General features: G+C 44.1%; 1 protein-coding gene across 1 annotated transcript in view; it reads left to right on the forward strand.

Annotated features, from left to right (window-relative positions):
- The window catches only part of LOC119169589 (guanylate cyclase soluble subunit beta-1-like), a 124,188-nt gene that overhangs the window by 66,660 nt on the left and 32,691 nt on the right, over positions 1–24,837 (forward strand). Inside the window, exons 4-6 of the mRNA XM_075887293.1 lie at positions 7,558–7,797; positions 9,299–9,464; positions 12,877–13,141. Of these exons, the coding sequence (XP_075743408.1) occupies positions 7,558–7,797; positions 9,299–9,464; positions 12,877–13,141 (671 nt within the window). The remainder of the gene's footprint in view (positions 1–7,557; positions 7,798–9,298; positions 9,465–12,876; positions 13,142–24,837) is intronic.

Raw genomic sequence — 24,837 nt, forward strand, 5'->3', positions numbered from 1 at the left:
CTTATTTGATAATTCTGTCGCGTTAGCCAGCCAGAAAATTAATGCTTGCTCTTGGGCCCAGCATCCTCAACTAGACCCTGTATTTACGTTAAGGGAGCTGCATTGTGCTATAGCATCATGTCGTCAAAAATCGGCCTCTGGACTGGACGGCATTACGACAATATGCTAAAGAACCATGGGCCCACAGGCACAACTATTCTCTCAGATATTTACAATAATCTATGGACGCAAGAAATTGTACCCGAGTCTTGGAAGTCTGCTCGCATCATTCCGATCTTAAAACCGGCTAAGACGCCCTTGAACCTTGAATCCTTCCGTCCAATCAGTCTGACAAGCTGTCTATGTAAGGTAATGGAAAAGATGATTGATGCGCGACTTCAATGGCGGTGCAACAGAACTGGTGTATTCTCCAACTACTTGACAGGTTTTAGGAAACAGAGATGCACAATGGATGCAATACTGGACTTAGTAACGTTTGTGGGGCGTGAACGCGCCTGTGGTAGTTTGACGGTCGCAGCGTTCTTGGACATCACAAGGGCATTTGACACAGTCAGTCACACTCGTGTTCTGCTGAGTATATTGGAACTCGGACTGTCCGGCAGGTCTTTGCGGTGGGTATCCAAAGTTTTATCAGGTCGTAAAATATTCATTCAGACGAGCGAAGGAAAAAGTGCAGAACACGATGTCAGACAGGGAGTGCCACAAGGAAGCGTACTCAGCCCTCTTTTCAACTGTGTTATGGCTGATTTAGCTAAAAGACTGCCTTCCAGGTTGAAATACTCCTTATATGCAGATGATGTCTGCATTTGGGCATCTGGCACAGACATACGGTTAATTCAGATTGCATTGCAAGACGGAATAAATATTATCAACAACTTTTTAAAAGAAAGAGGAATGATTCTATCGCACGCAAAGACAGCTGTATTGCCCTTTACCCGTAAGAAGTTAAAGAACTTCAATCTCAAGTCAACAAACCTGAACGACCGCCTGTAAACTGTGTGTGCTCCCCGAGTGTGCTCGTGATTGTTTGTACCTTCTCATCTTTCTGCAACCTCTTTTCTCCCCTTTATTCCTTCCCCAGTGCAGGGTAGCAAACCGGATGTGCGTCTGGTTAACCTCCCTGCCTTTCCTTGTATCTTTATCTCTCTCTCTCTCTCTCTCAATCTCAATTTAGAAGACGAACCACTAATGATTGTGACACAGCATCAGTTTCTCGGAGTAATACTTGATAGGCAGCTATCATGGGCACCTCACATAAAGAAACTCGAAAACGCGATGAATACGCTAGTGAATATACTCCGCAGAATTGCTGGGACATCATGGGGCGGATCTGTATCATCCATGCTCGCTGTTCACAATGCTTTAATACGACAAAAAGTTGCATATTCTGCAGCAGTGTTACACGGCCTTTCCCGCACTTCAGAGGGGCGACTTCAAAGACTATTAGCTAGGGGACTGCGCGTCTGCATAGGTGTTCCACGAGCGACTTCCAGCAGCCTTGTCAAAGCAGAGACTCGGCAACCACCCTTTGCAGTCATGAGAACAATTGAAACATGCCGACATTTTTTTCGCTTACAGACGCAACACAGGGACCACCCATTGGCACTGGAGATTTCACTAAGAGATAAAAGCACTGCTCATAATGATGTACAGAGTAATGTACATATATTACCCAGAAATGAATGTTGTAGCTCTGAAATGGACTATCCTCCATGGCTGCTTGTAATACCAAGCATTGAATTCTCAGTGGATGGCATTATCAGAAACAGAGACATGTTCATCCAAGCTGCTCAACAACTAGCGCTTTATCAGATACACATGCGGTATCCAGGGTACATACATATTTACACAGATGGCTCAAGTACTACAACGTCTTCAACATCGGCATTTATCATACCACAGCTCAATATTCAGGAATCGTTTAAATTATTTCGCATGACGTCATCTACTACATCTGAGCTCTTGGCTATTCTGTATGCTCTAAAGTTTATAAACTCGGTAGCAGACGCTAGAAAATGGGTACTTTTCAGTGACTCACAGGGCACATTAAGATCACTCTCCAGTACAAACAGAACAGTAATAAGTGATAGTATTACGTACGAAACGCTGAAGGAGCTCACCAAAGCAAAGAAGGCGCAACATGAGATCAAATTCCAGTGAATACCTGGCCACTGCAACATTCCTGGAAACACAGCTGCCGATGAAGCAGCACGAGAAGCACATCATAAAGATGTTACTGTTTCTTTACCAATTTCGAAAAATCAATTGCGTAGTATTATAAAAAATACAACTTTCAGAATAAGCAAAACTGCTTGGTTTACAAAAGTACAAAGAGCTGCGATTTATATCACATCGATCCATTTATTGAATTCAAATTTACGCTGGCATTAGATAGAAGGATGGAAACTCTAATTCACCGATTGAGGCTAGGCACCGCATCCACAACACATTTTTTGCACAGAATCGGCAGAGCTGAAAGTCCCGAATGCGAATGTGGATTTATAGATGAAGACGTCTGTCACCTTCTCATGGACTGTCCACATCATGACACGCCGAGACGCCGTCTTAAGTGCGAACTGTTCGCATTGGACCGCAGACCATTTAGCATGAAAAAACTTCTGGGCCCATGGCCAACTGAAGTTTTACAGTCCCACGCTTTAAAAGCATTAACACGTTTTTTACAAGACAGCGGGATTGCTGATAAGTATTAACAAAGAACAAACTTTCATTTGTAACACATGTACTTATTATGTACCGTATTATGTGACACCCTTCACGTGTGTGTTGTGAAATGAATGACATGTCGACTATTATGTACATACGAGCGAATGCACCTTTATAAGGACCAGACGTGTGCTTTGCTGTTTTGTGCTGGTGGACCGAATATTAACGAGGAACATTTCCAGAGACTTCTTACATTGACTTTCGAACATTTACTTACCATTGTGATATGTGCGTATGTGTGTGTCTTTGCATATCTGTGCCCGAGATTTCTATTTTCCATGCACTGCTTTGTATGTTTTGCTTCAAGATACGTGTTCATGTTTCAATCAGCGGCTAAGGAGTAGCCGGCGCCATAATGGTGCGCCAACATCTCCTTATACATCATATAAATAAAAAAAAAGAAACAATAAAGAGCACCTTGTGTTTAAAAAGGTAGTAAACGATTTATAGTACCAAGTACTCTACAATCTGAGTGCATAAAGCTATCCTGTGGACCTCCTTTCTGTTATTTTCGCTTTCCCTGGCTGCAAGTGTGAGTGATGTTTAGAAAAGCTTATTCTCACGAACAGTGAACATTAATTACAATCCAACAGAACATCGCGACGGAACACAACATCCACAGGCACACTAAAAATTGTGTGTTTATAAAAAGTGGTAAACACTTTTGAGTACTTGGTACTCTACTATGAGAGAGCATGGAGCCATCCCGTGGGACTCGCAGCACCGTTTGCCTGCTGTATGCTAGCGAAATGATTGCTGTTGTTTCGCGATAACCACTGTTTTACGATAACCATTTGTGTTGCGTTTAAAAGAAACGATTAACAATTTTGAGTACTTCGTATTCAACTATGGGAGAGCGGTAAGCCGTCCCTAAAAAGCCTTCTTGAAAAAATCGGGGCAACTACTGCACCACTGTCATTGAAGCCAGCTCATCAATGCAGCAGTAGGCATATCGTGTCTAGCTAACCTCATTTGTATTTCTGGTGAACGGCTCTTACATAACCATCCTTTTTCATAAAATGGTGGCAACAATAAACTAATGAAGACTATGAGAAAACGCATCACACTTCCTTCAGGTGTTTTAACCTTGTGTGCGTATTGTGAATTAAAATAACACGGTTTCGCAAAAAAGAAGCAATGAATGCGATAGCGACAAATCGGGATATCATAAGAAATCAGTCTCGCAGCCTACTTCATCGGCAGGTCTATCGTAAAAAAGCGTGGCTGCTACACTAAGCGTATTGATCTTCGTGTTCACTATGGCTTGATTGCGAAGCTTGCCACGAGAACACGACACTTACTATAAGAATAAGAACCATTTTCTCTCTGTAAAGGTAATCGATTGATATGTGGGGTTCAACGTTCCAAAATCACCACATGAATATAAGTGACGCTGTAGTATAGGGCTATGGAAATTTCGATCACCTGGGGTTCTTTGACGTTCACCCGAATCAGAGCACACTGGCCTACAGAATTTTCGCCTCTATGAAAAATGCAGCCGCCCCAGCCGGGATTCGGTCCCGCAAACTGCGAGTCAGCAGCCGAGTACTTTAGCCACTAGACCATTGCGGTGGGGCTCCCTGTAAAGGTAAAGCCCGTGCGACCAAAGCGCGTAGTCTCTGCCGAAGTCATGCAGACTATACCCTCCCCTCTCAATCATCCCCACTTGAAATGAGCCGTCCCTGCAACTATCATGTGAAGGAGGATACGGCCGGCAGCAGTTGAGTTTGCATGGAAGTATTAGGTCGCGAGAAAAGTGCTGAATAACAAAGGTATTGGTGCACTTTGGAAGGTCTCGACATTGGTAGTGCTCCCAGACACCGACAATTTGGCTACGCAATGACAGCTCTACGGTAACAAATGAACTTACGCTGGCCATTGCGCTATGGCGCTAATATAACAAACATTTTCTTTAGAAAGCGCACTTTATCACAATCCGCTGCCAAGAGTCCAATATTCCTATTGGCTTAGAGTACGTCATTTGAAATATTCTAGCTGCGGAGGGTATTGATTGATTGATTGATTGATTCATTGATTTGTGGGGTTTAACGTCCCAAAACCACCATTTGATTATGAGAGACGCCGTAGTGGAGGGCTCCGGAAATTTTGACCACCTGGGGTTCTTTAACGTGCACCCAAATATGAGTACACGGGCTTCTAACATTTCCGCCTCCATCGGAAATGCAGCCGCCGCAGCCGGGAATCGAACCCGCGACCTGCGGGTCAGCAGCCGAGTACCTTAGCGACTAGACCACCGCGGCGGGGGCGGAGGGTATAGAGAATACGAAACTAAGTTTCCAACTAATGTACAATACAGCTGAAGAAACGATAACAGCAGGCTAGCCATTCCTAATAAATGCCCAATAGGCAAGTCAAATGGCTTGCGCAGGGTTCATAAACCTGCACTTACATGTTGCAAGGCAGCTGTATGCGACTAAAATGTACTGTAGTAAGGGACTTCCTTTTTCCCAAGGGACTCGTTAATTTCTTAGTTGCATTCAAATGAATTCAACAGACAAATATGACAAAGAAAAGACAGCTACTGACCATTCACAGTTGTATATCTGTAGTGTAGTAATTATTACACAAATTGGAAGGAATAAAATGAACGAAAATCATTACATCAACGAAACAAATATTTTTTAAACTATTTCAATACATTTCAATTTAAGTAGCTGATTCTACGCTACTGTTCAAAGCCACACTCAGCGTTGCTGTGCCTTCCCTGGCAAAATGTGCCCAGCGAAGCAAGAACACATCTTGTACTAAGCAGGATTCACGTTAAATGTCGTTCCCTAGACATGTTTTTCTCTCAGTAACTTTTTTTCTTTTAGTGTTCAGCAGCCAACTCTGTGTAGGATAGTAAACCTACTTGCCGCTTTATAGAACATGACATATCACTTTTGATATTAAGATCATGATTTAAAGAGACCTACTTCGTGTTAACGCAGGTGGAATTGAGAAATGTTCGTTCACAAATGGGGCGTTGGACAGACAACCCCAAACTGCAATATTTTTTAAGATTTTTTGGTATGGCATCTCTAATAGCGCACTACTGAGCGTCTGAACGTTAGACTCGATGAATTCATGAGTTCTCTTTTTTAGCTATTCAAGTTGCGTGGACACCATAGTCCCACTCTGACGGTTTAGTATTAAACCTTTAATTTTGTCTACTATGCAGAATAAACACAATGTATGTAGAAACTTCGGGATTGTTAGAGAAGCTGATAGAGAATATGCACAACTATGTGAGTTTAGTATGCATTGTAATATATTTTCATGCCACTTTCTCGATGGCGACTATATTTAAAAATGGCCCTTTTTTATAAAAAAAACACGTCGCTCTGCTACACATGCTCTTTTTATTTATGCTACCGCCCCATTACACGTGTAACTGCTGCCTTACGCAAACCGACATGGAAACATTAATGAATAGCTAGATAGTCTTTGATCCTTATGACGAGATTATGTGCCCAACCGAACCATTAGAGCTTTGTGAAATTTATGCGCCCATTCGCGATAACGCGGGAATCATTGATAGCACGTGTGTAAGTGCTGATTTACTTCGTCGCTTGATAAATTACCGACGACCGACAGTATGTTGGCCGCTATCAGTCGACAGCTTATTGCTGTTGGCATGTTGTTTCACTTTTCTGGCAGAGGCACAGTTTTGAAAACGCTGGCTGCTGCCTTCTTCAACGTCACGACCCCGTGACACTGTACAGCAACAATAGTACTTAACCTATTTAAATATATTTAGTACAAATATGTCTTTCACGCCAGAAGCGCTATTTTTTGCAGTTAATGTAAGCAGCCAGTGAATTTCATGCTTGGAAATTGGGCCATACATGCCGAAAAAAAAAGTGAGAAAGAAACAGAAGGGAAAAGAAAGGCAGGGATGTTAACCAGTTTAGGAGTGGTATGCCACCTTACACTAGGGCAAGGAATGGTTGAATTTGAATGTTAGAAGTGGAAAGAGAGAGGCAAGCACGTCCACTCAAAGTCGCACTTCACAGTTATCAGTAATCTATAAGCGCTGGTACAAGTCTGTTGCCTTTAATTGGCTCAAGACTGCTTTCGTCACCTTTACTAGCGATGACCTCTCTAGACGACATTCCAGAATGGTTTCCGCCGTCATAAGGTTCTGTGACAGCAAGTGATTTTTTTCTCGTGCGCATTGTAGTCAGGGTAGTCGCAAAAGATGTCCTGCAGTGTCTCTTCTCTACCAAAGCTGTCACAGATGGGGTTGTCAGCCATTTCTATACAAGATGAAAACAACTTTGTGAAAGCCACTCTTCGCCATAAATGGCAATATAGAGCGTAGGCAAAGTTTAATGGTTCAAGTATTGGGGAACACTTTTGGGCTAAAGCCTTGACCAACCTTTGCTTTTATTTTGAAAAAAAAAATGTGCGCATCTACAAGAAATACTTTCAAATAACCTATCTAAATTCTACAAAAACGCTCACTAAACTGATCCGGTAAACGATTTCCTCAGTACCTGTATTGTTGGAGCTTCTGCCGCATCACTCAAAGGTTGTGGGGTCAGTATCTGTCTATCTTTACTAAAACATATAAACTGCATACTACAAAGTATTTTTGCTATGCATTGATCAGCTTACGTTTTGCCTAAGAAGAAAACTAGCTTATTGAAGAAAGAATTCCTTCTTGTATCTTTTTTTAGTGAATGTAGCACCAATCAGTTGTAAATATTTCTTGTAATAGGTATACGGATTATGTAACGTAATTAGAATGATTCACGAGTTCGCTGTCGATGAACACAATTATAAAGCACAGGGCTTTTGGAGGTAACGGTCAACTTTCGCAATGTGCAGGCTTGGATCTAGACACATGCCTAGAAGCGTTCGGGGAGCACTTCCTGTACTTCTGTCAGCAGCACGGCTACGACCACATCCTGCGTGTCCTAGGTTCCAACATGGCCGACTTCCTGACAAACCTAGACAATCTGCACGACCACCTGGCCTCCACCTATCCGGGCATGCGGGCGCCCTCTTTTCGCGTAACACCAGGTCCCAGCGGTCAAATACTGCTACACTACTACAGCGACAGAAAAGGTACGCCTCAAATCCTGTTCTCACGAGAATGTTTCGCGTTGTCTAGCACATATCGGGACTGCATCTGATGTTTGCGCAGTGATGTCTTCCGGAGAATAAATTGTATGGTGCGTCACTGAGCTGGCTGGGGTGTTTTTTTTTTTTGAAAAAAAAAAAACAATGAAGCCGTTTAAGCTATCCGTATTGTGCGCATCGTAGAAAAAAGTTATCAATAGCTTAGTGAAAATGTGTCAGTTCGGCGTGTCACAAGGCTGTCATCATCATAAATCATGTTCCACAGACACCGAGTAAGTCCCGGCACTCATCCTTAGTCAACTAAATACGAAGAACAACCTAAGAGCAGCATGACGCAACCCTCCAGAAAACTACCTTAAACGAGTAGGTCCAACGAAAATTGACAAAGTACCACTCCTGAGCACTATTTCTCTAAACATCAAAAAAGAAGATTAGCCGAAAGAGTGGCTGCGAAGTGACGGTGGCGAGCCGAAGGCCTTTAGGCAATGAAAGGTCTCAGCCAACAAGGCCACGTTGGTTGGTTTCTAATCATATATTTGGACATTCGTCTCGTGTCTACGTCAATCTTCACTCGAAACTTTCTGCACTGAAAACGAACGTAGAGACAATTTGGCATTGCCTTCGCATGGCCCTAAAAACAACCTAGAAGCAATCTAGAAACAACTTGCATTACCTCGGCATTGGCGTATAAATAACCTGGACGCAACCACATTAGTCTTCAGAATTGGGAAGTTTCGCTGTTTTGAAGTCTTGCGCAGCTTAGGGCAAGCCTTCATAATTTTTTTTGACAAGACACGATGCTCTGTGGTACGCCCTTTCGCTCTCTTTCTTTGACTTTCCGTCGAAATAAATTTTCAGGGTGATTACATAGTGCTCTAAAATGTGGGTTTAGAACACTTACAGTCTGCCGCAAATTGCTTCCAGCTGTGAACAAATGCCAAATTACCTTTTGCGCCGTCTTGTGGAGAGTAATTTGCTGTCAAGAGCATATTTGTAGCTGAACATTCACCAGAGTAATGTTCTCGATTGCAAGCGGCTCGCTATTAGACGGCGCTGACGACGATTTCGCCTCGTATTAGAGTGGTTAGTATCATTGCGAAAGGACCTTTGGAAAGGTTGTTAAGCACTTGCCTTTAAATTAGCGTGCTAGTAATGTCATATTGTCAACTTATCCCATGAGATAAAACTGCTTGAGCCAGATTGAAATACCACTTGGTGTGGTGAATCAAAACTGTCTTGTCCATCACTTTCCTAAACTAATACCTCCTTTCCTGAACTAATACATGCGCTGTAGGCTAGCCTCGCGAGTGCATGGTATGTCACTTGTTTTTTTGTGTTTTCTTCAATATTGAGTATGAAAAAAAGCTAATTAGTAAGCGGGAAAGGGGAATAGTAGTCAATTAAGCACACTGGTTGTCAGATGAGCACACACTGCCACTGCTAGTGAAAGTGCTTCTTGGTATTTTTATATGTGTTTTACACGCAGGCCTCCACCCTATCGTGCTTGGAATCGTTAAAGTGGTGGGACGAGAGTTCTTCAATACGGAGGTGCGCGCCAACATCTCCGTTGTTTCAGAGTTTGGAGACAGGGCTCATGTGACTATGGAAGTGACGGAGCAGAACAAGGAAGGAAAAAGCTGCCTTCTTCCAAGGTACAATTTGATTTACCGTTTTTTTCGTGGATATTTTTGTGCGTTGTAGCCACATTGCTAAACGCCACTTTGGCTAAGCTGCTGTGCAACTGTGTAAAAGGGGACAAGCCTCGTTACTACGGGGAAAGTTCCGTGCCTTCAGGTAGGAATAATTGTTCGAATTTAACGCCCCAAAACAATGATGTCGTTCCGAGCGACGTGTAAAAAATGGCTCCGGAAATTTATACCTCTATGGTCCTTTAATCTACGCGACCACTGTAATTTGATGCATGCTAAATAACCCTCGGTACTATAATTTGGACCCCTCTATAAATAGGTTTCTCATCTGTTCCCCAGCGGTTCTGAGATGCACAAAAACGACAATGTCATTCTCGCGTCATTGACGCGTGAGTATGGCATATACATAAAGCAGGTATGTGTTAGCGTGAAATATATGTTCATGGCATATAAACTTCCTTTCAGTTTTCGTCACCACCACTGCAACCTCGTCTTAAGTACAGTGTCAAAAAAGTTGAAGCTTTGATTGCCAACCTAATATTTATTTTGGGCTGTTTGCAACATTCTCGAAAAATATATTGCCTGAATGGGCGCTGACATAGGAGTGTAAATAAACTAGGCAAGAACTTGAAGTCACCCAGTTAGCGTTCCCCCACTACTGCCCTGATTTCGTCACAGTATCTACCCAACACCTGAGCTCGGAGACACAACGTGTTGGACGATTATTTCTGCGCAGCTGCGCTTCCTTAACGACTGCAGGTGCATTGGGACGTCACGACGACATGTTAGGCAAAACAAAAGAAAGACTTCGCAAGGGTCTAGTGACAAAGCCAACAACTTTCTTCTTTCACTTCGTGAAACTGGCCAGACGTTTGGGCTTTGAAGTCGTGCTTGACAGGTTGACATTGTGCTATTGTTGATGACTTTGCACCAATTTCACGTAGCGCAAGCTAGCGTTGCCCCTTTTGTTTCGTGCACGTCAGTTTACGCCTTGATTATTTCCCTATGTAAAGGAGCGCAAAGTGGGGCCTTCTTTGACTTGGCATAACAAGCCTTCGATCGATACTTGATGAAGACGACTGCTGTGGCAGTGCGCGGCTGAATTGTGACCTATAGTTGTTGCTCTGTGACACTGCTTCGGGAGAGAGTATCATCACATCGATTTCCTCGTCGTCTATGTTTGGCGTGATGGTATACCGCGAGTCGAACATCGCGTGCACTGGCACAGACGTCGCGATGTGTTTTGTTTTATTATTCAAACGACCGTTGCTATGGTATCAGTCTCAGGCCATGTAGATCAAAGGTAGATAAACTGCTTGGTACTGGGGTTGTTCCGGAGAACGTATATAGTAAAAAATACAGACGTGCTGGCATGTGGCACATTGGTTTTGAACGCGTATTTAACTGAGTAACATAGTTTAAACCTGGGGTCTCAAATTCCCTTGAGCTGGAGAACCGCAGTCACTAGCCTGCCGCAAGGCCCAAGACAATGAAGATGGTTAAAGCAAGGGGAGGGGGGAGCTTCAAAAAATTGTCAGCAAAAGTGTGAAATAAATATTGCTTTTGCCACATTTTATACAATGGTAAATACTGAGGAAAATTTGATGGCATGTTTTGAGCAAGATAGCGCTACTAATACGTACTTTTCAACGACTGTGATGTTCACTGTAAGTCTGAATGTTGGAAACTTAGTCCCAAGTTTAGGTTATGACATAATGCGACCGCATGGGATGCTTCACGGAAAATATTCTTAAAATCAAGCACCTGTGCGTAGCACATGACTACAATTGTTAAGAACATAAATGAAAAAAAAACTTGGGTCATCTCCCCGAAAGGAACCCTGTTGGGATGCGAAGCAGCAGCGTTGCGCAAGGGTGGTTTCACGGTTTGAACAGTGCTAACGCTGGTGCTGCAGTGAGCACTGGAAGATTCGTTTGAAACGATGGCTGGCATAGGTCTTCTAAGTGATACGTACAGGCATGTTTAAACTCGTACGTTAGTTGTGCGTCCGGTTTATTGCGCACGAACTGACTAGTCGGTGGTGTAGCAAGCGGCAGTCACGGCTGGTGTTGCGCGTAAATGGCGGACAAGGCGACAGCGGCATGCGTGCGGCAGGCGAGAAAGGGAGTGACGTCAGCGTATATTGCGAGGGAACCGCGACGTCAACGTGCAGTAGCGGCGTGACCTACTTGGAACCACGCCAACACCTGCGGCGCATGGTGCATTTGTACGGAGGGACAGCGTGACACAAGCTAGTCATAGAGCTGCTTTTCATTCCAAGCTATGTAACAAAGACAGTCATGTGTGGGCAGCAGGCCGCAAGCACGGAGTATGCTGGCCGCATGTGGCCCAGGTGATTTAGAACCCGGTATAAGCTGTTCGAGAGCTAATAGAGAGTTGCCTCGATGTCCAACGGTAAAAAATTTGATTATATTTGTGTTAATTTTCCCTATTTAGTTTTTGATATATTCTTCCAGTGTAAAACTTCAAGGTAGTCTCGACTTTAAGCTAGCATAGTAGGGTTAGATGGGCCAGTGGCAATACGAACCTGGGTGATGAATACCTCTTTTAAGGAGACCATGAACGAGAGAGAAAGATTAGGTGATGTAGTGAACAGGATAAAGAGAAACAGAGCAAATTTTTACTTTTCGACTTCTGTTAAGGACATGCAAAGGGTTCGTGGGCCTTCTCAGTCCCTTTCTGCAACAAGTCATGATTGAAGCCAATAACGGTTTTTTACCGAATTCAACTAACTTATTTCATCGCCCACTTTCCGTGCTGCCTAGCTTCGGCTAATGTTGCCGACCTGCTGCCAACGTTATACCTGCGTATTTATAACAGCAACGTATTCTTCCTCCTGTTTGAGCCATACCATTGACTTGCCAAGAATTATATTTTTGATTACGCTATTTCTTCTGCTACACCTCCGTCATCCAGAAGGCCTCTGTTGCAGACTTCACCTTCAGTGTTCAATGAACCCTGCATCAACCGAGGTGGACACGCTTGTGAACGCGCGATGCCCTAGGCCCCCACCTTCATTGTTTTACCTTGCCTACCAAGTCAATGCAGAACATGATGCGAAAAGAGGGGGGCGATGCAATTTACACTCACCTGTCACCCTGCATGCTGGTTCGTCAACAAGCTGACGTGATTTTTGTCTCTGACACATTCTTTAGTAGCCTCATGATGATGTAACTGTAAGTCACAAGGGTTTGTGGTGCCAGGTTTGACTGACAGGTTATGTGGTGCATATCTCTTTGTTGATCAGTAAACCGAGATAACAACATGCGCTTGTGTTCTTCATTGTTTGCTTTCTCAGTCCTCTCTTAGCCGTGTTTCCTAGCTGTTTTCTTTCGTGCGGCTGACCTCAACAATAAATGTACATGATACTAGCACTGGGCATTTTTATTGGCAGTAACGCAGCCGAGACGCTGAGCAACTCACCAGAGGACCTGCCCATAGGAGTGCGGACTATGTGCGCGGCGTTTCCGTTCCACGTGCTGTTCGGCCGTGACTTCGGCATCATGCAGGCCGGCAATGGATTGCTACGGCTAGCCGGCCACCGTTGGAAGGAGAGCCGTGCTCAGGGAGGACGCCGCCTGAAATTCGACGACATCTTTGAGATCACGCGGCCCGTCATTGACTGCACCTTCGAGTCTATACGCAGCTATTGCAACCAGGTCAGTTGTACTTCGTTGCTGTTGACGCGACGCTGTTACACTACGTGTCGTGGTGGAACGGGGATAAACCATGCTCGTCTAACAATAGCAGCAACTAACGCGGGTAACATGACGTGGTGCTGTCCTGCGCGTCGGCGTCCAACTATCGAAAAGCCGGGCCACGCTATCCAAGTTCTCTCGTTATTGCCGGTGATGGAGTCACATGTTCTCGCTGCTCTCGCCGACTAATAAAGATGGGGGCAAAATAGGAAAAAAATACTGGGCATGTTCGTTGCTATGATGGTGCATCTGCGAGATGTAGACGAGGAAAGTTAGGTTGGCTGCACTTCGAGGTACAAACGCGTGTACGAAGTCGTTTTCTGGTTTTGTACTGGGAAGAATATTGCTATCGCTTAAAAACGGATTACGTAAAAGCGGGAAGCATTCGCATTCTAGCATTGTAAGTTCGTTCGAACGACTGTGTGATGCTAGGTTTTCAGTTTTTTCACGCCTGTCTGCTTGAATACCTTTTGAAAGCTTGACCATGGGGACATTTGGAATGCATATCAAGAGTAAAAGAGCGAATTCAATTCATAAAAAAATGTTCAAGAGAATGGTGATATGGAGCGCTAAAATGAATCACAAAATGTATCAATATTTATTGTCGTCACGCTGCTGGCTGTATCTATATGAAATTCCTTTTCATCTCATATCAAACTTCGTGTTACAATCAGTTCATTAAAAAACAACTGTGTCTTTATTACCTTGCCAGCTAGATCTTTATTTTTGTTTCAATGTTATTGTTTGCTAGGCCTTCTGCGTTTACCCGAAACTGATTTATTGCTTTACGAAAATACACGCCATCATTTTACGTGCTGTTTCGCAAAATACGTAGTTTTTATTTTGAAGTCTTGGACAGCAGGTTCCCCTGCATCTTCGTGCTTTCGGACATCTTTCTGTATGTTTATCTTTTACTGTAATGAGATATAAAATCTGCTTGATTTTGAATGAATACTTCAAGGTCGGTTGGGCGGCCAGGCAGGATGTCTGTTGCTCGAAGATGGCAAGGACTTCCTTCGTGAAGACCTTACCTATAACTGTCACGGGAGCAGATACCTTTTTATTAGATGTAGAATATGCACTCAATGCAAGTGTGCCCAGGTGTGAAATGGATCGGCCGGGCCATTTGAATGTTCCGCATGTCAGATTACCAAATTCAAGGTCACGCACTATATACAGACGTCTTCAGTCACTTTATACTTGCTTTTACTTTGTTGTCTTTCATAAGCAATAACCAGTACCTCACGTGTGGGTACGACAATTAGTGATGAATTACTTGCGCACCACGCTTTTTTTTCCTGTGCACCATAGACACCTACCCTATAAGCACCTCTCACTAATGAATTTATTCTACAAACATCGGTGCATGGTCTTAGTTTTAAATGCGAAGCATTTCTTTACGTACGAGCACTCTTGGCATCTATCTATCTATCTATCTATCTATCTATCTATCTATCTATCTATCTATCTATCTATCTATCTATCTATCTATCTATCTATCTATCTATCTATCTATCTGTCTATCTATCTATCTATCTATCTATCTATCTATCTATCTATCTATCTATCTATCTATCTATCTATCTATCTAGCCACTTAGGTCTGGGTGCTTTCGTGATCACCCCCTTAACTCTGCGTGAACCAAAATTAGCATGGCAGGGTAAGACGGTTTGGCGCAGTTGACGCGTTGGTCAAGAATGTCTCAATTGCGTCGCGTACGTTACCAAATATTTGACGCCAAGCAGTGGCACATATCTGAAGGCAGGTATGCGCCACTGGTGACTGGCACTTAGTAATCACCCAAGAATGGCGAGAACACAAATGGATAATTTTAACGTGTGAGCGTTAAGTAAGAGATGACATCGGCAGCGTTAACTTGACGAAAGCAAATATAAATGTAAGGGCCTAGCAGGAATTTAACCCAAGAATCGTGCATGGCAATAAACATTGTGCCACAGAGCCATGCTAGGTCAGGAAAATACTTTTCAAATAGACCCTAATGTTTGCGAAATGTCACTTGTGGTTGCAGTGCTGGCCGTTCAATTCCATAAACATTACATATGTACTCCTATTAAAGAGCCGTGACGTTGGGTTAACGAAATTTGTGTTTAGGTGCCACCAGAGACTTTTGAAAATTGAACAACTCACGTGTGTTCGAAGTACGCTTCGTCAAAAAAGCACTTAAATGACATGCGTTGACTATCACGACCTATCCTAAAATAAACAAACATGCAAACAAACTAAACATTTACCTAGGGTGTGGTGACAATGTGGACAACAAAAAGCCCCGCCTTCCCATGCGAAATTGGTTCAGCTCACGTGCTTACGCTTATTTTTCTAGTTTTAATTGAACGTCCTATATTTTGCCGCAGTACACTGCATTTAGGTGCTCTTGTCAGTGGTTTTGTATGTTACACTTCAACTTCCACCGGAAGAAAGATGCAGTGAATTTGTCAACGCTTATTCTAACAAATGGAAATGATAGAAAGTTGACCTACGTGAATAAAAAAAATTTTGAATTTATTGAATTTGCTGACTAAAACATTTGCGTAGTTTTGTTGAAGGGAATCAATATAGACTGTTATCCATGTTGGGAACAATGGGCCATTTGATAAGAAAACAAAGATATGAAAGTAAGAGGAAAGGGATTGACTATAACGCTGTCCACGTTATAGATCGCAAGTCGGCAAGTATAGATCGCGAGATCGGCAAGTCATCACAGATATGGATCCATCGCAGGCATCAACCTCGACTGCGATACCTCCAACAACGACTACAACGCAATCGAATGCGAGCATTGCACGCGTCGTTGAAGATGACGCACCGGTTTAAGACAAGGCAGCGCGGCGAAGGGCCCGTGATGCCGAGCGCAAGCGGGCGAAGCGGGCCGCGGACATAAACATCATTATAGTGCGAATTTACTCTCACATATACGCGTAAACTCACCAAGATTTCCCGAGAGGGTCTAATGGTTCCTGGGAATCGCAATGTGATCACACGGGGGAGTTTACGTTAACTCACTGGCGAATGGCACCGGATTTTAACTTTACTCCTCCTCATAGCATCACCCCGTGCATTCGCACTTAACCATGTTCACTTTCGGGGAAACGCTTGGGAGTTTTTTACTGTTGCAAACATGATAATCCTGAAACGCGTGTCATGTAAGAACGTGACAACATACCACGCTCATAGCGTGCTCACGGTCGTTTCGCTAGCTACACATATACTAAATTTGGTATCACGTGATGTGAATAGATGTCGAAAGTAAACGACGCATCCAACAACATTAAGCATGAGACGGATGTCATGTACGGCATCATTTACCTGCATTTCGTAATGTTGTGCTGATTTTAAAATGACATATCAACCTTTCTCATTCGTGCTTCGTAAATAATCGATTCCCACTGTGCGTGGGATTTGCCAATTTTTTCGCTGACAAATGGAGAGAGGTGGCGCGGGTGAGGTGATGTTGCCGAAGTGAAGAGTGGGCTCGAGCATTGCGAGCGGTGGAGAGGGTGAAGCGAGAGAGATGACACGTGGCGAGCTGTGACAGGGTAGGGAAAGAGTGGCGTCACGCACGCGCACTGCAAAAAAAAAAAGGCGTGGCCTCCTTGGCGCCGCCCCAGTGCGGAGGCACATGGTTACACATGAAGGAAGAAAACACTGAGAGGCCACGAAGTCATACTAAGTAAGCCGCCTCATCGCAAACACCCGCGCAGCCTTCCAACGGAGAAACAGATAAACACTTCGCGTTTTCCGGTGAGCAGCTGCCGCAGTGGCCTCGTAAGCAGCGCCGACGGAGTGGTAGGTGTTTTCAGCCGGCAGCGAGTCAATTCACAAGTGATGCTTCTTATGCGTGTTCTTTAGGAAAGCTCTGCGATGCCTAGCTGTAGATTTTTCTCGGTGCGAATCCATTGCACTGCAGGATGTACCTAGTGGCACTTTTCACATACGTTCACTTCACTGTTGATCAATAATGCATGGTATTTGCATTCGCAGCCATCAGCTGCACGCTCCGTTGGTTCTTACTCATTGCGTAAACTGAGAACACACCCGAACTTTTGTTTTTAGTGGTGTAGGCATCATGGCGCGTTTTTAGAAGTTGTGTCGTTCACACGGAAGGACAACAAACTTTTCTTGTTATAGAACAAAGTGCGTATGTATTGCACGCTGTGCACTCGCTGCGTGTTAGTTGGATGCCCACTGGAATTACACACTTTGCGTGCACGATCGCGTATGCAGAATTGGCCCCGTATCTGCGTTTAATCTGCAAATGTCCTCGAAAGACGATAGTCTTGCATGTGGAGAGAGTGAACAAGACATTTATTTGATGTTCTGCGCAAGAAAATCGGTGAATGGTATTCTGGAGGCGCTGTGTTAGAGTGCCTCGAGCGTGCAGTGGAGGCGAACGAGCACATCAAGTCACGTAACACGTGAGACATGAGCGTCATCTGACAGTTCTTTTAGAAAATAAAGCGCGTGGCTCTGAGATCGGTGTGCGCGCCCATCTCAGAGGTGATAAGGTGTAGAACGCAAGGCTACGGGTAGGTGCCACCACCGTCTCATCTTAGCAAAGCGTTGGAAATACTTGCCTTTCTGTGCAAGCGTTGCATGGTCGGCGCAGCGTGATAAGCGCCACTGTCCTTAAATATACTTATGTATGCCTTTTCTATTAAAAGGCGCACATGCAGAATATATACGCGTTGTTATGGTGCCCCAGTCAGGCGCAATAATTGCTTTTCAATTGACAATCACACAAGCATGAATGCTCAATCTTGAGCAACAATGGTGGGCGCTGCAGATGACGTCGGCTGTTTCAAATACTCTACGCCGTTAGGGCTGGATAAACAGACAAAAGTACAGACAGACAGACAGACCAAAATGTTTTCGTCAAAGGTCCCCAAGAAAGACTATCGGTGGTGCCTTTTTATCGACGTTAAGTACGTCAAGTACTAGGCTGGCGTTCCACGGAATAGCTACGAAGCAAGCTCTCAAAATCGTGCATTGCCATACTGACAATATATACGAGCAAATAACTGCTAATCGGCCCGTGGATTAGGAAATCTGGTTAAGAGTAAAAAAAAGGCCTTATGGTGAGCATAACACGTAATTCACTGCCGGGTGTGTTCGAATACGATGAGTCAGTGGCTGAATGATTTCGATTACGACACATAGCGCTGCTTTTTTTTTGCTGTTGCACAAAAACACTCCACAAAGTATTTCAGCACGCCGCGCTCGGGCCTGCCACGCGCGGACAGCCTGGGAAGGGTGTGCTCGTTACATTTTAATGCATGCAAACTATAAAATACGTGTTAAGCTTGCACCAGGACTATAAGTCCGCGCAGAAGTGAGCCAGCGCTGCAAAGCAAGCTGCGGAGCGTCTGCTGTTTTGTTTGCCCCATACCGGTTTGTTTGCCCCGTAATTTTGACGTCACTGCAGCCACACTTTTTGCAATGCAATGAGATATGATAGAGCCTCTCCCCAGTTTTCCCTTGCTCCATGAGATTACGCAGGCTAAACAAAAAGCTGCTTCGCATCAAAAAACTTGGAAGACGCTGGCACTTCGTCTTGAAAGGTAGATGGCGAAAACGTAATGGGACCACGTGTGTATCGCCTCGTGCACTGCTAGCTTGGATTCGCTTTTCGGTGAATGACTCAACCATGCCGCAAGGAAATGGATTTCGTTGTGCTAAAGATTGACCATTTCACGCCATCTCCTGGAACACTGCCGTCACCTCCTGCAAGCCCGCCTTCGCTACAGCGACAAACCCAGTTAAGACCGCCGAATACATGCCGACATATTTCACAAGACACTACTTCACTTCATGCACAATAGTGGCCTGACCACGCACAGTGATAATACGCACATGCGAAGAAAATATTGTGCCTTAAGTTCAAGCCTACATCGCAAAAAAATATTACCTTCTGTATGAACAGTTCCACAGTGTGCACTACGCCATGATTCTTGCTTTTAAATCTGCGAAGGGCTCACTATGCTTCCGCAAAGAAGCACGCCAACCTACGCAGCTGCTGACTTTGTTGATGTTTTTGCTCACCATGATGATGAGTAAATACGTCTGATAACTTTGTGATGAGCGGATCTTACAAAGAACCGTATTTGGGCGCAATTCATATGTTTAGATACCAGGAGTGATGTATACTTCTGCCACGGAGTACTACATTCGTCAAGCAGACTCCACACGCATACACGACATTCACGCAGTGCTTTTTCTCAAAGGTGCTTTCATCTCTGTCGTCGCCCTGTGGTAGAACACGTGCTTGCCAAGCAGATGGCGAAAATTCAGTTCTCAATCAAGGCAAATAATGTTTTTAATACATTTTAGTTGCATATTTCTGGATATTTTGGTCATGGAAAACGCAGATGTCAAGCTATAAAATGAACGACACCCATGCCGGCATTGGAATTCCGGCAAATTGAACTCTTTAACGCTATCGTGTTAAATGTTTCAAAATACTACGTGTTAAGCTCGGCAAGCTTTTAACATGGCAACATCAGCTTTCATTAGTAGATAATTTACATACATATTTAACACATAATGGTGCCTAACTGTCCATTGCAATGTTCACCCTAAAGATAAGCACTATCTCAGATATTAGCGTGATTTGCGCGAGAAATTGTCATAATTGGCATATGGGTTCAGTCCGAAACTATCTGCAGCTTTTTTCCAGCCTAACACAACTGACAGATCGTCAAGCCCTAATTGAATGGCGAGTTGGACATATTTTATTTGGGGGGGGGGGGGGGGGGCTAGAGACCTTGGGTGTGGCAGCGTTGTTTCAAGTTTTTCTCCGTATCGAAATAAGCAATGCTACGAAAATGCCTTCCTTCTGTCCCCGCTCTTTCGCCCTCTATACTCGTTCCGGCGTGCGTTATGCCTCCCTGGTTCTGCGTTGACAGTCTCGTGTCTCATTCCTAGGACGATTTCTTCGTCATTTCTTATCAATACCGCTACTACTACACCACTACTGGCTCCCCCACTTCGCGCTTATATACGCTGTCGGTTGTGTACATAAGCGGCGCCTTGGCGCCCTCTCTCTTTTACTTCACTCCGAAACGTTGGTCACCGTCCACGACGAAACCATCGACCGACGCCAATGGCCTATCTCTTCGCCCTCGTTTCCGTGTCACTGCGCTTGTTCCTCGTACGCGAGATAGCGTTGTCCGGTGTTTTGCTTGCGTCCACTTGCTCGCTCTTTTCTAGCGGTGTTTTGACATCCAAGTAGTAGAGAGAAAAAAAGCAGTCGTGTGAGCATGTTCGCCGATAGTAGCGTCCACCTCTTTTCTCCATTTTTTCTGTCTCACTCCTCCTGAATGTCGGGAGTCATTCTGATTTCTTCAGGCTGTGTTTCTTTTTCAGCTTCGTGCGTCCATTTCTACTTCTCGCTGCTTCTTTAGCGATCTCCAATGAACCGATTCCCCACGGGTTCGGTTGCTGTTATGTCTTACAAACACTTGAAGGTCACGTATTTTCAACGATGTTGGTCGAAGCCTTCATCGCAGTTAGCTTGTACAAGGATACCCATACGCGTTTTGAACGTAAGCGATTACCTCCCGTGCGTGGCGAACAAATCGTAAACGATTCGTTAGCTTGGCGTTTTTATTTGTTTGTCTTTTTTGTCAGACTTTTTGTCCATATTCCTCTTAGCGATTGATTTTGAACCCTAGCGTCTTGACAATACGACGTAGTCGAGCGGGGAAATAAAAGTAAAAATCCCGAACCGAGTATAAAATACCCAAAGGCATCGGATTGCGCCGGGGAATCTTTCGCTTCTGCCGCGCCAAGTCAATGTGTTTTTACGGTACATTTATGTGTGACGTTATGCGTGAAATATTGCATGCCTGGGAATAAATAACATAGTTCTATGCATGCAGAGTATACTAGTATAAAGTAAGAAATGTTAACTCTGTTAGAATGGGTCATATCTGAACTAGTTGGTGATCTTGCATGTCGAATCATCATCATATCACCAGCCTGACTACGCCCACTGCAAGACAAAGTCCTCTCCCATGGTCCGGCCGCCAATCAACATGGTCTTGTGCTTCCTGTTGCCGCATTATGCCTGCAAATTTTTAATCACATCGACCCACCCAACTTCCTGTTTTTCCTTCATGCGTTTGCCTTTTCTGGGAATCCAGTCAGTTACCCTTAAAAACAGGCGGTTATCCTGCCTATGTGCTACGTGCCCGGTCCATGTTAATTTCTTCTTCCTTTCAACTGTGCTATCCTAAACCACGGTTAGTTCCCTGGCCCACTCTGCTCTTTTCTTGGCACTTAAGGTTACACCTATCTCTTTCCTTTCCATTAGTCACTGCGTCATCCTCAATTTAAGCTGAACCATCTGTGTAAGCTTCCAGGTTTATGCTCCGTAGGTAAGTACCGGCAGGATGTAGCTGTTATATACCTTCATCTTAAGGATTAGTTGGAGATTACCGTTAATAATTTGAGAATGCTTGCCTACTGCGAATGACCATATCCTTATTATTATAGTTATTTCCCTCTCATGGTTTGGCTCTGCGGTTTCTACGCGTCCTAAGTAGACATACTACAGCTTCCAGCGTCTTTTCCCCTATTTAAAAGTGCTGCTTTCTGCCGAGACTGTTGCACGTCACTTTAGTTTTGTGCATATTAATTTTCAGACATAGTCTTCTGCTTTCCGTGTCCAGTTCAGTAATAATGAGCTGAAATTCGTCCCTTGAGATACTCCTCATGGCAATGTCATCAGCGAATTGCAAGTTACTAAGATACTTTCCATTACCTCTCATTCCTAACCCTTCCCAATCTAGGGCCCTGAAAACCTCCTGTAAACACGCGGTGAAGAGCATTGGAGAGATCCTGTCTCCCTACCTTACACTCTTCTTTATTGGGATCCTGTCGCTTTCTTTATGGAGGAATTGTATGGATGGGATTACACTGTATATTTCTTCCAATATGTTTATATGGGGTTCGTTAATGTCCTGATTCTGTAGTGCCTGCATCGCTGCTGATGTCTCGACTGAGTCAAATGCCTTCTCCTAAACATTGAAAGCTATTTACATAGGGGTTGTTTGTATGTGGTTGCAACTAAATTTAAACCAACGCACGAGAAAAAGAAACATAAAGACAGTGCTGACACGAACACTAGGCGTTTCGATGAAACCCTCTGCAGAATATATAGGTGCGGCAACCTATAGTTAACATCCAGGCAAATCCCACGTACCTTGAGAATCAACACTATGCGAAGTGTGCGCAGGGAAGGCGACCAGGTTGTAATTTTTTATTGAGCGAAACGTTCTAAAATGACGCTAAATACATGTACAAATGTTACACGCACACAGATATTGTGATGACGCGGGATTGATAAGGACACGAAAAACCACGAACAATTGCGCTTTGTGTATCACAAAAAATGACTGCATATCCACGGAATGATTGATGATGAGTGGGGCGAAGCGTCCATCAATCCATCCGAGCTTCCGTCCGTCCGTGCGTACGCCCGTTCGTGCGTCAGTCCATCCATACGTGCACCCATTCGTGCGTCCGTCCGTCCCTGAGTCTGGCTATCCGTCTGTCCGTCTGCTTGTCTGTGTGTCCGTTCATTCACCTAGTGGACACTTCAAGTACCGCCATCTCGCTTCTTTATATCATATATTCATCATAAACAAGTACCGCCATCCAGTGGTCAATCCAAGGACTAAACGAGAGTATGTACTACGGTTCTGCTATCAGCGCTTCGTTAACATCGAGAGTATGATAACGACGCCATGCTACGTTTTTCGTAACATGTGGACATGCGAATATGTGCCCGAGGGCGGGTGTGTGCCACTGGTATGCGGGTATGTGCCACAGGTCACGCAATACGGAAACGGGGGACGCACAAGCCACGCCATAAGGAGGTTCCTCCCTAAAACTACTGCAACATCTTCGCATATGCGCGCCCCGCCACGGTGGTCTAGTGGCTAAGGTACTCGGCTGCTGACCCGCAGGTCGCGGGGTCAAATCCCGGCTGCGGCGGCTGCATTTCTGGTGGAAGCGGAAATGTTGTAGGCCCGTGTGCTCAGATTTGGGTGCACATTAAAGAACCCCAGGTGGTCCAAATTTCCAGAGCCCTCCACTACAGCGTCTCTCACAATCATCGTTAAACCTCACATATCAATCAATCGCATGTGCGCTCAGCCAAGAAAGCTCGCGCTGCTTCATTGTCGCAGCCACTGGTACATACGCGCGGCAATATGATGAACAGGTCCAGATGTTTATATTCCAAGTTCTTTGCATTTGCGCAACGATGCCAACAGAAACATGAGTATTAGCAGTACAAGAAACGATTAGCTGATATAAAGCGCTGGTGCGCGCAATGATGTCAGCACTGGACACTCCTACATAAACTTGAGCAGATGGCACCTAAGTGCGAATGACTTTAACCCAACGTCGCGGCTGTATTATAGGAATCATATGTAAGGTTTATAAAATTGGATGACCAGCACTGCAACCAGAATGAACGTTTCACGAACATTAAGGTTGGTTTGAAAAATAGTTCCGAGACCTGTCGTGGCTTTGATGAAATTCCTCATTGCCAAGCATAATGTTTGTGTTCACTTCTTCTTGGACCCTAAAGCTTATTCTTTGCATTAGTCGGGTCAACGCTGCCGATGTCGGAGTTTTATTAACGCTCACGCGTTAAAGTTGCCCATGTGCGTTCTCATCGTCCCTGGGTAGACTAGATACTAAGTGTCAATCACCTGTGGCACATAACTCTGCATACCAGTGGCTCCCACCAGCCTGCGGGTATGTGTCACTGTTTGGCAAGAAGTGTTTGACAACGTACGTGAAGGGGTTGTGACGTTATTCATATCTTGACCAGTGCGTCCTGTTCGTCAAATTGTATTTCCCTTCCATACTAATGTTAGTTCACGCCTAGTTAATGGGTTGATCATGACGACACCCAGACGCAATCGACTAGATAGATACATGGATGGATACGCAGATAGACGCAAAAAAGTGCTTGCAGTACGCAAAGAAATGCTTCGCATTTAAAACATTGAGTCAAAGATTACTTGGACAAAACGTGATTAAAAAGTGTACCTTCTTGACAAGTGTCAAACTCTTTTTAATCTTGTTTAGTCTATGTAACTTTTCACCGTATGTTTTTATCTATAGATTGCCTCAGCTATGTGTACGGTAGGCGGTTTCAATAAAACGACATTTGTTAGTGACAGCACTGTTTTTGTGTTTTTTCCCTTTGTGCGTACGTTTAAATTTAGTTGCAACCACTCGAAATATATAGTGCGTTGTTAGAAGAGAACCGTGATGTTTCATAACTTTGAACGTCTCTTATTTCGACAGTAAGTTATAGCCTCTAATCTACTCTTATGATTCACGTTGGTTATTATTTGCGAGGACAATCATCATTTTGATAAAAGTAAACTACATGAAGGGAACTTTTCACTGCGGCTGCGTAACAAACGTAAAATTTTAAATGTCTCCCAGAATGTTACCTTTTTTTCAATGTTTGGTTACGTTAGCAATATGTCGGTGATGATCAAGTGTTTTCTTTAAAAAATTAAATGAAGTATTTTCGCTTTATATTCCATTCCCGTCTTTCTTTTTTACCCTGTGATTAGTTAGAAAGATAGCTATGTGAAGGCACCACAGACAAA

Source organism: Rhipicephalus microplus, chromosome 2, assembly GCF_043290135.1.
Source record: "Rhipicephalus microplus isolate Deutch F79 chromosome 2, USDA_Rmic, whole genome shotgun sequence".
NCBI lineage: Eukaryota > Metazoa > Arthropoda > Arachnida > Ixodida > Ixodidae > Rhipicephalus > Rhipicephalus microplus.